This window comes from Microtus oregoni, unplaced genomic scaffold, assembly GCF_018167655.1.
Source record: "Microtus oregoni isolate MIOR12 unplaced genomic scaffold, Mior012 000002F_ref0000024, whole genome shotgun sequence".
NCBI classification, from domain to species: domain Eukaryota; kingdom Metazoa; phylum Chordata; class Mammalia; order Rodentia; family Cricetidae; genus Microtus; species Microtus oregoni.
In genome coordinates this window covers 63,058,916-63,071,863 of record NW_024543061.1, presented here as the reverse complement: position 1 = coordinate 63,071,863, position 12,948 = coordinate 63,058,916, and the positions used below count along the sequence as shown (strand labels likewise).

General features: G+C 47.0%; 1 protein-coding gene across 1 annotated transcript in view; it reads left to right on the top strand.

Moving 5' to 3' along the window:
- Nucleotides 1-2,084: 2,084 nt before the first annotated feature.
- A2ml1 (alpha-2-macroglobulin like 1) overlaps nt 2,085-12,948 on the top strand; it is a 45,467-nt gene continuing 34,603 nt past the window's right edge. The window contains exons 1-8 of the mRNA XM_041635997.1: nt 2,085-2,144; nt 3,753-3,862; nt 6,093-6,276; nt 6,624-6,786; nt 7,257-7,309; nt 10,848-10,868; nt 11,744-11,903; nt 12,153-12,237. Of these exons, the coding sequence (XP_041491931.1) occupies nt 2,085-2,144; nt 3,753-3,862; nt 6,093-6,276; nt 6,624-6,786; nt 7,257-7,309; nt 10,848-10,868; nt 11,744-11,903; nt 12,153-12,237 (836 nt within the window). The remainder of the gene's footprint in view (nt 2,145-3,752; nt 3,863-6,092; nt 6,277-6,623; nt 6,787-7,256; nt 7,310-10,847; nt 10,869-11,743; nt 11,904-12,152; nt 12,238-12,948) is intronic.

Below are 12,948 nucleotides of genomic sequence, written 5' to 3'. Positions count from 1 at the left end.
ATTCTTTCGTTTTTTTTAATACAGGGTTTCTCTGTGTAGCCCTGTTTTGGAACTTGTTCTGTAGACCAGGCTGACCTTGAACTCAGAGATCTGCCTGTCTCTGCCTCCAGAGTGCTGGTTTAAAAGCACGCGCCACTACTCCCAGTGGCCTATTTTATTTTGATATTTATCTTTGGAAGTCTCTGTGATTTTTTTTTAAAGATTTATTTATTATATACACAGTGTTCAGCCTCCATATATGCCTGCAGGCCAGAAGAGGGCACCAGAGCGCATTACAGATGGTTGTGAGCCACCATTTGGTTGCTGGGATTTGAACTCAGGACGTCTGGAGGAACATTCAGTGCTCTTAACCTCTGAGCCATCTCTCCAGCCCAGTCTCTGTGGTTCTTGAACTTTTCATTACATTTAGAAGATCCTCAATCTTTAAGCATTTCGTTTATTTTTATTTACAGACAGGGCCTCACACGTCCCAGGCTGGCCTTGAATTCACCACGTAAATAAAGAAAAACAATTTTGAACTTCTGATCCTTCTGCCTACACCCCTTGAGTGCTGGGATTAAGTACAGGCATTTGCTGCAACCAGTTACATCCTAGACTGGGGATCAAACCCACGGTTGTGCTAGGAAAGCATTCTGTATCTCAGACCCTAAACATTTTTCTGTTGTTTCTTTCTCTCTTCTCCCAAGCTTCCAGTAAGCACGCTAAGCTACTTATGACTTTGTCCTGCAGCACCTGGGTCCCCTGTTCGATGTTTTCTGCTCTTTTTCCCTCACTATATTTAGGGTAATTTCTGCGGACTCACATCCAATGTGGCTGACTGTATCCTTGGATGTGCTAGAGTCGTTAATGGGCTTTCCAAAGTTGTTCCCCTCTTCTGTTGTATTACCATTTTCTCCTCTTCCTCTTTCAACCCCTTCTCATCTTCCTCCTCCTCTTTCTTTGTACCAATGACGCATGCACACCTATAGAATTTCTATAACTTCCATCTTTCTTCAGAAATTCCCTACCTGTTCATGCACATGACCCATGCATTTTCTTTAGATCCTTTTACATACCATTTTTATATTTTAGACTATTTTTGTGGCTTTGTTTTTGAGACAGGGTCTCACTGTGCAGCCCTGTCTGTCCTGGAACTCATTTTGTGATCAGGTTGGCCTCAGACTCACAGATATCTTCCTACCTCTACTTTGTAAGCACTCAGATTAAGGCCTGCACCGTCAGGCCTGGCACCTACCCTGTGTTTTTGCAAAGGAAACAGTTGCTGTTTTCCTCTTCTTCTGGTATATGGTATGATTTGTTTGGTTTTGGTTTTGGCATGGTTTGGAGATCAAACCCGTTGCCGTGTACATGTGAGGTAACCCCATTCCTCCCATTTGAAAACTGTATTTGAGGGCTAGTGAAATGGCTCAGATAGCAAGGCAGCTTATTGCCAAGTCCAATGATCTGAGCTCAATCTCCAGACCCTATTTGGAGGAAGGAGAGAACTGATGCCTGGAAGTTATCCTCTGACTTGAAGCAACATGCTATGGCCTGCTCCCACCCCCAGCTCCCCACAACTAATCAACCAATCAGTCAATCAATTATATATATATTATAAATTTAGTTTGAGACAGGGTCTCACTATGTAGTCCAGGCTCGCCTGAGACCCGAAATTGTCCTTCCTGCCTTTGCCTGCAGAGTAGCTAGAATCACAGGGATTTGACATCACACCAAGCACATTTGACATTTTCCCCTCAGCACTGGAGAGTGAATCTTGGGTATACAAGGGAGGCAGGGCACTCTGTCACTGAGCGACAACCCAGCCCTTGGATGTTATGGTTTTTGATCGAATATCCATCATCTTGTGTGGGATGAAACGAAATTTAGAAAACAGTACTTGTTCCTGGAAATGAATACATCTCTCCACAGGTAGGCAGTGCAGGAGGCTGAGTCAGCCTCCTTGAAAGGTGAGCTAAAGTGAGGTTCACCTTCCAAAGCCTTCTGCTTAGGGCGGTGTCTGGAATGCAGTAGTTTTCAACGGGAGTGAAAGCCTCCCTGTGTTTGCAAATGAACCAGGATCCATTCTCTTGTCCTTGCCTGTCAGTATGAGGCCTGCATCTAGTACTCTGACAATTGCTGCGTTTGCCAGGGTGAAGGAAGCGGAGGTAGAGACCAGAGGAGGGCATTGGACTCCATGGAACTGGAGTTGCACACAGCTGAGAACTGCCATGTGGTGCTAGGAATCCAACTGGGTTCTCTGGAAGAGCAGCAAGTGCTCTTAAATGCTCAGCCATCTCTCTGGCCCCTCCCTGTTTGGCTGTTGCTATTCTCAGAGAGGGAGCAATGCTCACGTTCTTCTAGATTCTGAGTGAAACTGGAACCTCACACTTGTTGATTTGTGTCTTACTAACAGGAACATTGCATTCAATCAATATCATAGAACAACACTATTACTGTTTTCCATGCCTGAGGATTAACCAGGGCCTCACACATGGAAGGCACACTGAGCACACACTTTTGGGTCTGTGGCAGTCTCACCCTCTGCCCGGCTGGCCTTGAACTTGTACACGTGAGCAGCTCTCATGGCAAGTAGCTCAGACTTCAGGTCTGAGACACACAGCATACGGCTCAGAAAACAGTATTTCTTTTCCTAATGTATTTTTATTTCATGTGTATGAATTTTTTTAGCATTTAGAATGTTTATTTTATGTGGATGACTGTTTTGCCTACAAGTCTGTCTGTGTATCACTTGCATGCTTGGAGCCAAAGATCCCCAGGAGCTGGATTTACAGATGGTTGTGAGCCACCAGGTGGATGTTGGGGATTCAACTCTGGTCCTTTGGAAGAGCAACCAGTGCTCTTAACTGCTGAACCAGCTCTCCTGCCTTATAAAACAATATATATGACTTTAATTTTTTTTATGTTTGAGATAGGGTCTTACTATGTATACATCCCAGGCTGGCTTGAATTTGAAACCCTCCCCCTCAGCCTTTCTAATGCTGGGATTACATGTATGGCCACCACACTCGGCCTAAGAAACATTCTTAAAATTATCATTATTAAAAAGGCTTTATTTATCTATTTTTACATCTACTTACTTGTGTGCGCACACACATGCCCATCTGCTAAAGTGCAGGACAGAGGCCGAAGGGCAGGCTTTGGTAGTAGTCAGCCTCTTCTCCACCGTGTGAGCTCTGCAGTTTAAACAAGGGCTGTCAGGCTTGATGGCAAGCCCCCTTATTTGCTGAGCCGTCTCCCCAGCCCAAGGAGCTTAAGTTTTTTCAGTGGCTGCACAACACTGCTTTAGGTTAAGACAACATCTTGTTCAAGCAAACCTGTATTACCGGGCGCTGTATAGACTGAACGGGAATGCTGTGCTTTCTAGGCATCTTGCTCCAGCTGGCCTTCCCTGGTAATTGTCTCGGCTTTCTTTGCAGAGTTTTCCCTTGCCAACTCCATGGGTGTCCAGCCGAGTTATCAGTCCTAGTACCCCAGGGGCCTGGCCTTGGGGCGAGCAGGGGGCAGGGGCCCCACTCAGCACAGCACCTTGGCTACTGTGACTGATTCAGGGGGAAGCAGGAGAGCTCTTGTCAGCGGGAGCCACAGAACTGTAACGTGCATCAGAGACCCAGCAGCCATCTTCTTGGCCTCTTGTGAAGAACCTGGGGTGTAGCACACACCAGTAGGGACTCTAAAGAGGCGAGGCTTGTCAGTCTAAGCCCAGGTCACGAGTAGCCTTTGATTCTTCTGGTTCTTTCCATTCTTTCCTCAAGTCTGAGGTGCCCCAGTTCCTGGAAGCCTTTTTGTCGGAATTATTTGGATACGGCTTGGTTATTGTGCAAAGCAAGAAGGCATCGTCACTCAATTATTTCCTGTATAACCTGTATTATAAAGAAGAAATGAAGTGCTTGCATCTCCTGCTCTTTCCCCCAGGGAGGTGCATTCCCGGACTAGGAGATGCAGAGGCACATTTTAAATGCCTTTCCTGCGTGTGGCCAAGTTGCTTTGAGCAGGCTATACAGTTTATTCTTTTCTATAGATCTACATATGTCCCCTTTTCCACACAAACATGCCAGTTCTAAATAGCACTGAAATTTTTAAAAAAACTTCCTAATCAGGGTTTGGGAGTGGAGCTGGCTTAGTTGGCGGAGTGCTTGCCTAACATGCACAGAGGCCCAGGTTGGACCCCAGGATCTCATAGACCAGGCGTCTCAAAAGAAAAAACGTCATTCCTAATCAGAGGATTATTGCTTTCCTCAGTCCTCCCTCCTCCTCTCCTCACTTCCCTTCCGTCCTTCCCTTCCCACTTCCCTTCCCTCCTTCCCTCCTGACTTCCCTTCCCTCCTTCCCTCCTGACTTCCCTTCCCTCCTTCCCTCCTTACTTCCCTCCCTCCTTCCCTTCCCACTTCCCTCCTTCCCCCTACTTCTCTTCCCTCCTCACTTCCCTTCTCTCCTTCCCTCCCCACTTCCCTTCTTCCCTTTTGTGTTTTTTACTTTACTTTTAAACTCTTTTGCCCCCCCCCCCCCCCCGCCATTCAGCTCCCAAGTAAACACACATGAAGTCTTATTCTTTCTTATAACTGCCCAGCCTTAGTTTGGCTTGTTTCTAGCTAACTTTTTAGAAATTATCCCATCTACTGCCTCTGGAGTGCTGGGATTAAAGCTGTGTGCCATCACCACCTGGCCTTGCTGTGACTGGCTGTGTAGATGGGCGGCTGGCCCTTTGCATCCTCTGCTCCTCCTTTTCTCGTTCCTTGATCTTCTCTCCCCAGATTTCTCCTCCTATTTGTTCTGTCTGCCACCCGCTCCCCATACCCTCCTACCTATCCTTTCCCCTGCCTTGCAATTGGCTGTTCAGCTCTTTATTAGACCAATCAGGTGTTTTAGACAGGCAAAGTAACACAGCTTCACAGAGTTAAACAAATGCAACATAAAAGAATGCAACACATCTTTGTATCATTAAACAAATGTTCCACAGCTCAAACAGGTGTAACCCATCTTAAATAACTACTCCACAACATCCCTTATCTCTCCCTTCTTCCCTTTTGGGACTGGGTCTCACATAGCCCAAGCTGACTTCGAGCTCACAGCTCACCCGAGGTTGCCCCTAAATCCCCAACCCTCCCACCTGTCACTCAGAGTCTGGATTTTCTGGCACCAGCCACCACACAGAGCCACACTGGCTGCCCTGCACTGATACTGCAGGAGTCTGTGTGCCCAATGTACTTAGCAGAATGACGAAGAAGCAAGGAGATCAAAGGGGACTGTGAATTGGGAATGAACCCAGAAATTAAAGGAGGAGCGCAGCATGTTTTCTGCAGCCTCACCTCTAGGAATACTCAGCCTCACCCAGAGCCAGTGTTGAGGACTGGCTGGACCGGTATGAGTGTTCTAGAAAGAGTCAAGGGAACAGTGGCCCTGCCCTGCTCTGCCTCCCCAGCCTGAGACACAGTTGCTGATTGGCCAGTGTCCAGTCTTGTTGCACTCCCCAGCGGTGCTTAGGATTTAAGCGGGAGAACATCAGGAGCAGAGCTCCTGGTTCCTGATCCTGGAGAATCCGGCTCAGCCACCAAGATGCCGGCTCCACTTCTACTGGGAATGCTGGCCCTATTGTGTGTGGCAGCAGGCCTCTCTCCGTGAGTTAATTGGGCCCAATGGCTTTTTGGGGGGGCTCTGTCTTTCTCAAGCTTAAATGTGGCCAAGCGAAGACACACCCAGGGTTTCCTTTGCTTTCTGTCTCCTCTCTTTCCCTTATACCTTTCCTAGAATGAAAAGCTGAAACACCAAACTTGAGCTTAACCACAGCAACGACACGATAACAGAAAATGCGTAGGCTTCTGTGTATCCTCTTCTCCGTGACAGGCCGAACCTTGTCCTGGATACTCCAGCCTGCCTTGGGCTTCCAGGGGTGGTCGCTGGGGATGTGGGGAGGTTTAGGGCAGGACACTGAGACCTGTGCTGTGTGTCTCTTTCTCCTTTATTATAAAACATAAGATTCGTGAAGGCAGGGGCTTGCTCTGCTTGACTTCCTGCTGGATGCTTCTGAGGCACGGGATTAGCTTTTGATTGAAGAATGAATCATGACTGCTCTGAAATTCTTTCTTTTCCCTCAGCACAAAGTACTTGGTAACAATACCAGCCCAGCTCGCCTTCCCCTCCACTCAGAAGGTTTGTTTGGATCTGAGCCCTGGGAGCTGTGATGTCAAATTCACTATTACCCTGGAGACCAAGGACAAGACACAGAAGTTGCTAGAACATTCTGGATCGAAGAAGAACTTCTACTGTATCTCATTCTCAGTAAGTGCTGACCAAGCCTTTAAATTAATCCCTCGGTTTCCAGGGCTCCTCCTAGGCTGCTCACCGTAGTCTGACTTCAAGTATGGTTTCTGCTGCGGGTCTTTGGCTGGGTTTCTTGTCTGGTCTCTGTTAAACTTGAGTTCCAGGTGCCAGCTTACCCACAATTCTCTTGCCCTCCCATCCCTTTCAGTTTATTCCTAACCTCTGACGACACTGCTTCTCTTCTTCAGTGCTGTCTTAAGCCTTCCCTACCCGTTTGACTGGATTCTCTCCATCTGTCCTCCCACTGCTGGCTTGAGACCATTGATTATGTCCCCACTCCTCCCAGAGTTCTCCTCTTCTGCCAGGTCCCCCCACCTACTGGTGGCACGGAAGAAGTGGCCACAGTTCGAGTATCTGGAGTTGGAAAGAACCTCAACTTTGAAGAGCAGAAAAAGGTTCTTATTCAGAGGCAAGGGAGCGGCACGTTTGTGCAGACGGATAAACCTGTCTACACTCCGGGCCAGCGAGGTAAGGCATGCGTGTCTAGGGACAGACAAGGGCAGGGAAACGACGTGCATCATGATGGAGATTTGTGAATTGGATAGCGGACTTAAGGGACAAGGAGGGAGAGGACAGGCAAGTCTAGCGATGAAGTGTGTCTGGCCTGATTGTGAGTCTTAACTCTATCAAGAGCGTGGGTGGAGAGCTGGTGCTTCTGTGTGTCTAAAATAAAGGTACAGGATGTCCCAGAGGGTGGTGTGTTAATGCTTCTTATGGGTAAGAAAGTGTCCAGTGTTTGGTTTAAACTTCTGTTCTTCTGTTCACTTTCATTTTGTGGGGGCATTCCACTCTGAGGTCTCACTCAGGAGCCCTGAAGAGAAGCTAAAAACCATGCGGTCTTCACCTTTCTCTCACATTGAAAAGCAAAACACCTTTCTCTCTCCTCAACCTACTGGGGTTTTCCTGACTCTTTGCTGACTGTGCCCATTTCTTTCTAGTGTTGTTCAGAATTGTCACCTTGAACAGCAACTTCATTCCAGTGAACGACAAGGTAAGGATTTAGCTGGAAAGGGAAAGGGTCTCCATCACCAAGAATGAAGAAGAGGAAGAGATGCGGGGCTGTGGGCTGTAGAACACATCCAGGAAGGAATCCTGTCCTCGGGTACCAGCTCACAGATGCCCATCCCTGTCTGTGTGGGAAACTGCAAAGGTTTCAGCCTTACGCCCACAATTCTGTTAGTGTAACATTCCTAGAGATAGCTGCATTTGCATATAGATAGATAGATAGATAGATAGATAGATAGATAGATAGATAGATATACTTTTCATTCCAGGGTGGGGTGCATACCTTTAATCCCAGCACCTAGGAGGAAGAGGCAGGTGGATATCTGTAAGTTTGAGACCAACCTGGTCTATAGAGTGAGTTCTAGGACAGCCAAGGCTATAGAGAAAAACAAAACAAAACAAGCTTTTCAGGTTAGAGAAATGGCTCAGTGGTTAAAAGATATTGTTATTCTTCCAGAGGACCAGGTTCAATCCCCAGCACCTACTTGGCTGCTCACAACCATCTGTGACTTCAGTCCCAGGGATTTTGACACACTTCTGATCTCAGCAGGCATACATGTGATGTGCATGCATCACGCAGGCAAAATGTTCATACACATAAGACAAATAAATCTAAAGGAGGAGAACTGAAAGACTCTTCTTCAGGGGTGGCACCAAATGGCTTTGCAGTTCAGATATTAAGACAGTGGAACTGGTGATGTAGTTCAGTGGTTGAACTTTTGGGTTCTGTCCCCAGCATGCACAGAGAGAGAGAGAGAGAGAGAGAGAGAGAGAGAGAGAGAGAAACAGGGGTGTACTTAGTAAAAGGAAAAGATAAAAATATTCCACTATCGTTATAAAAATTAAGAAGCAATGCCAGGTGTGTTAGTTCACGCCTTTAAACCCAGCACCCAGGAGAAAGGCAGGTGGATATCTGAGTTCAAGTCCAGCCTAATCTACATACTGAGTTCTAGGACAGCCAGGGCCACACAGAGAACCCTGTCCCGAAAAAACAAAAATCAAAACAAAACAATACAATAAAAAAAAGTAAAAAACCAAATAAGCAAAAATTAAGAGGTAAGAAAATAAACAAGGCAGTCTATGGAGTAGTCGGTTTTCTCCTGGCAATGTCAGCAGTGGAAAGTTAAACGCTGGTTACCCTTGGCAAATATACGTCAATATTCCTCCAGCTCAATCCTTAACATGGGGCCTTTCCCTAAAATCTTCATTTTTCGTGTTGTGGGATATGGAACCCAGGGTCTGCCCAATGTTAGGCATGCACTCCCCAAGGACTCACACCCTGGTCGTAAGTTTTTGTATTGGGGTTGATCTTGTTTGGGGCACGCTGTGGTGGTTTTGTTTTATTTATTTATTTATTATTTATTTATTTTAACAAGATTTGGTCCTTACCCCTTGGATTTTCCACTGCAGTCTTCCCGTGTGTTCAAGTGGAACTTAAATACAGGAAGGGCATCTTTCTGTTTTTGTTTCCATGGCTTCAGAAATTCCTTTCCCCGTGTGCTTTTACAGGTTGGCAGCCATAACTACCTTCTTTTCCAACAGTCTCCTAGTTTCTCTTTTCTACCACCAGAAACCCTTCTATAGCCAAGTTTGGTATATTATTGGGTACTGATTTCAAAACTGCAGGCACCGTCTCAGCCAGTGCTTACACTCTACTGCCCCCTGGAGGTTGATCTCATTAGATACCCCTGTTACCTTTTCCTCTGCCCAGATTGTGAAAAGGTTGTGGGTTTTGTTAGCAGGCTGCATCTCCTCTAAAATGGCATTCCCCCTCCTATTCCATTTACACAGATCCTTCTGGCTTGAGAAGCGACATTAACAAAAGGGATTTTACCAGGAAGCTATGGGACAGAATGACAAGTTTAAGGAACATAGTGATTTTACACTCAGAAGATAGAGAGGAGAGAGGAGTATCATAAGTTTAAGGCCAACCTCATCTACATAGTGAGTTGAGGGTCAGCCTGAGCTACCCGAGATGCCATCTCACTCCTGCACCGTCAAATAAATAGATAACACAATATTTTATACCAAGATCACTAAAATATAGCCGAAATGGGCCGGCAAGATGGCTCAGTGAGTAAGGGTGCTTGCAGCCAAGACCGATGACCTGAGTTCTTCAGTCCTTGGGGCACACATGGTAGAAGGAGAAAACCAACTTCTGGAAGCTGTCCTCTGACCTACACACACACACACACTCACACACACACACACACACACACACACACACTCACACACACACTCATACACACACACACATACTCACACACAAAGTAAATATAATAAACTACAGTCCAGGTAAACCAATGATTGCTCCACTCAGTTCCTCCCAGAAACCTCTGGCTGATTGGCCTCCTCCCTAACTCTTGTGCCCCGTGTTAAAAAGTACTTTGTAACTGCATAGTGTTCTTCCTCCAGGAGCAGTAAGAGTCTCCATAGCAATAAGAGTGATATTTGTCTCCTGGTTGTCTAAAAAGCTCCAGGTCTGTGTCACTTTGGTCTTAGTTTTGGCTCTTAACATCGATTTTAAATTGCATTTTTTATGTGCGCACACGCAAGGGCCGTGACACACAGGAGGCAGTCAGAGGACAGCCTGAGGGGTCTACCTTGTGTGTTCCGGGGATTGAACTCAGGTCCCAGACCAGGCAGCAAATGCTTTTACCCACTGAGCCATCTTGCTGCCCCCCCCCCACCCCCCGCCCGCCGCCTCCCGGCTCTTGAAGAGAACTCTTCTTCCTCATGTCATCTACACGTGTGTTTAGGGAGGGTTAGCACCGCATGGTACTCACCCAAGATCAGTGGTGTGCACGGTCTTGACTTCACCCCGCTTTTAGAGTTAGATGTAAGCTGGCTTCTTCTGAATGACCACACACCTTCTCTGAGCCCCTAACTACGAATGTGCGGTGTTAGCCTTCACTTATCAGCCACCGTTAGAGGAAACTGCACAAGATCTTTCAGTGGGCCACTTTTAAATTTTTTCTAAAAATAAATTTGTTTTTGTTTGTGTGTGTGTGTGTTTCAAGACAAGGTTTCTCTGTAGCTTTGGAGCCTGTCCTGGAACTCACTCTGTAGAGCAGGCTGGCCTTGAACTCACAGAGATCCACCTGTCTCTGCCACCGACTGCTGGGATTAAAGGCGTGCGCCACCACCCGCCTGGCTTTTAAAAATAATTTCACCACAGGTGAAAGTGAGGTCGCTCCTGTCCACAGGCTTTCGGGTATCAAAAGAAGGTGCCAGGAAGCATTTGCTCCCCAGAAGAGGTTTAAAGCCTGGGAGGCCTGGGCATTAGCCTTTCCCTTCAGGGACTGGAGCTGTAGTTCTTCAAACCCTTTAAGACTGGCAATCCTCTGAGGAAACCTCTCTCTCTCTACTGGATGAGTCTCGGGGTTACTCTTCTCAGGGCACAAAGTAGCCAAGCAGAAGAGGGGGTGCTGGCCAGAGGGGATGGAGGAGTCCTCTAGGCAGGTGCTTTTAGGGAATGAACCCATGCTGCATGCTAACCTGTGCTCTCTGGCTTCTCTTTCCAGTACTCCATGGTAGAGCTGCAGGTAAGCACCAGTATCTCTTCTCCTGGGAGCTGGGAAGCAAGTTCAAGGTAGAAGACTATTCCGGCCTTGGCCCAGAGTTTCCAGACTCTGCTCCATCACCTGTAGGAAGCTACAGGTCCACCCACACTCTTTCCTTTGTCGTTTCTCCACTGACCTGTGCACTGAGACTGGAACTCTGGGGGAGGGGCGCCGCTGCGATGTCACACAGAGCCACACAGCCGGTGCGATGTCACACAGAGCCACACAGCCGTTTGTCCCTGTTCGTCTCAGGTCATAGCGCCTTTCGGAGAGAAAGTCTCAGTATTTGAATTGAATGATAACTCAGATACCATTGAGAAATGTCCCAAAGTACAAGACCACTGTGGGTTTTTTTTTTTATTTTTAGAGAAAATTACCCATGTTTTAGGCAGCTTCCAATCAATTCCCTCAGCCTTGTATCTTAAGAAAACTAAACACGAGCAAACACTTCTGCTGGGTAAAACTTTAAAGTCTATTTTATGAAGCCAGTGGCAATGTCTACAAGAACTCAGAGAGAAAAGGGTTTCTCTTGAATGAGGCTGGATTTACAACAAAGTCATAAATGACACAGGGAAATATATATATACCTTTTTATAAGTAATCGTATTGTTTTGGGTCCCCTGGGACGAAAGTTAAAGATGGCTGTGAGCCACCACGTAAGTGCTGGGAATTGAATCCAGGTCCTCTGGGAAAGCAACCAGTGACCTTAACTGCTGATCCAGCGCTCCAAACTCTGCCTCTTTCTCTTGGAGGAAGCCTGACCAGCAATGGGTAGAATTCATTCCCTGATTTGGCCATGCAGAGCTGGACACCAAGCAGCCAGCCTCCTTATGTGGTTTCTTTTTGTTTGGACACAGGACCCAAATAACAACAGGATTGCACAGTGGCTGGAGGTGGCCCCGCAGCAAGGCATTGCAGACTTATCCTTTCAACTGGCACCAGAGGCAACGCTGGGCACCTATACAGTGGCAGTGGCTGAGGGCAAGACCTTTGGCACGTTCAGTGTGGAGGAATACGGTAGGTTAGGGAATGCACAAGGACAGGCATGGGGCAAGGCTTGATTCAAAACCAGTAAAGTAACGTCAAGGGGAAGGGATTGCTTATTCCTGCTTTTAATCAGTGCTGAGTCTAACTACAGGAACTTTTTTAAAAAAAAAAATAGCACTCCACTAATTAACTAGTTAATTGAACCGTCACTATTTCCCTACTCCTTTATTACCTAGTAGTTACGCCAGGACCTCAGGTGTTTCTCTCTGCTCTCCCCAGTGTTGCCCAGGTTCAAGGTAGACGTGTTGGAACCAAAGCAGTTATCAACCGTGGAGGAATCCTTCTTTGTAAAAGTCTGTGGCAGGTAAGTTGGGATGCTTTGGAGATATGGGGCCTGAGGAAGCGTGAGAGGTACGTGATTTAATGCGGCTTGGAGTCGTGAGTCATGCAGGAAGTTTTATAACCACCTGTGTGCTCTCACGTTCCGTTATTAATTGAGTCAAGATTATGGGTTTAATTTCCTCTGTGCAGCGAATCCAACACTGATTCCCCAGGGCAATGAAAGAAAGGCATGCTGGGTCTGGTAGAGCAGCCGGTCTTCCCAATTGCTGGGAATGGGAGGCAGAGAATTGAAAGTTCAAAGTCTGCCAGGGCTGCAGAGAAATTTCAGGGCAGCCCCAGCCAGGCTCTTAGTGAGACTTTGTCTTATTAAAAAGGAACATGGAGAAGAACTGGGGGAGGTGGCTCAGTGGGGGCTCAGGGCTTGCAGAGCATTTGGCAAAGCGCTGGGTTGAATCCTCAGTACCACAGAAGAAAGAAAGAAAGAAAGAAAGAAAGAAAGAGGGAGGGCAGGAGAAAGGAGGCGGAGAAAGACCTCTGTGTCCACGTGGTAGTGTTTGAGTATAATGGGAACACTCAGGCTCTGAGAAAAGAAGCCAAGGAAAGAGCTGGAACATCGCATGACTGTCGGAGCACCTGAGACGGAGTGTGGGAAGGAGGGGAGTGGTGTGTGTGTGTGTGTGTGTGTGTATCTCAGGGAGTTTCATAACTGTCTCCTTGTGGGTTTTTGCTTGTT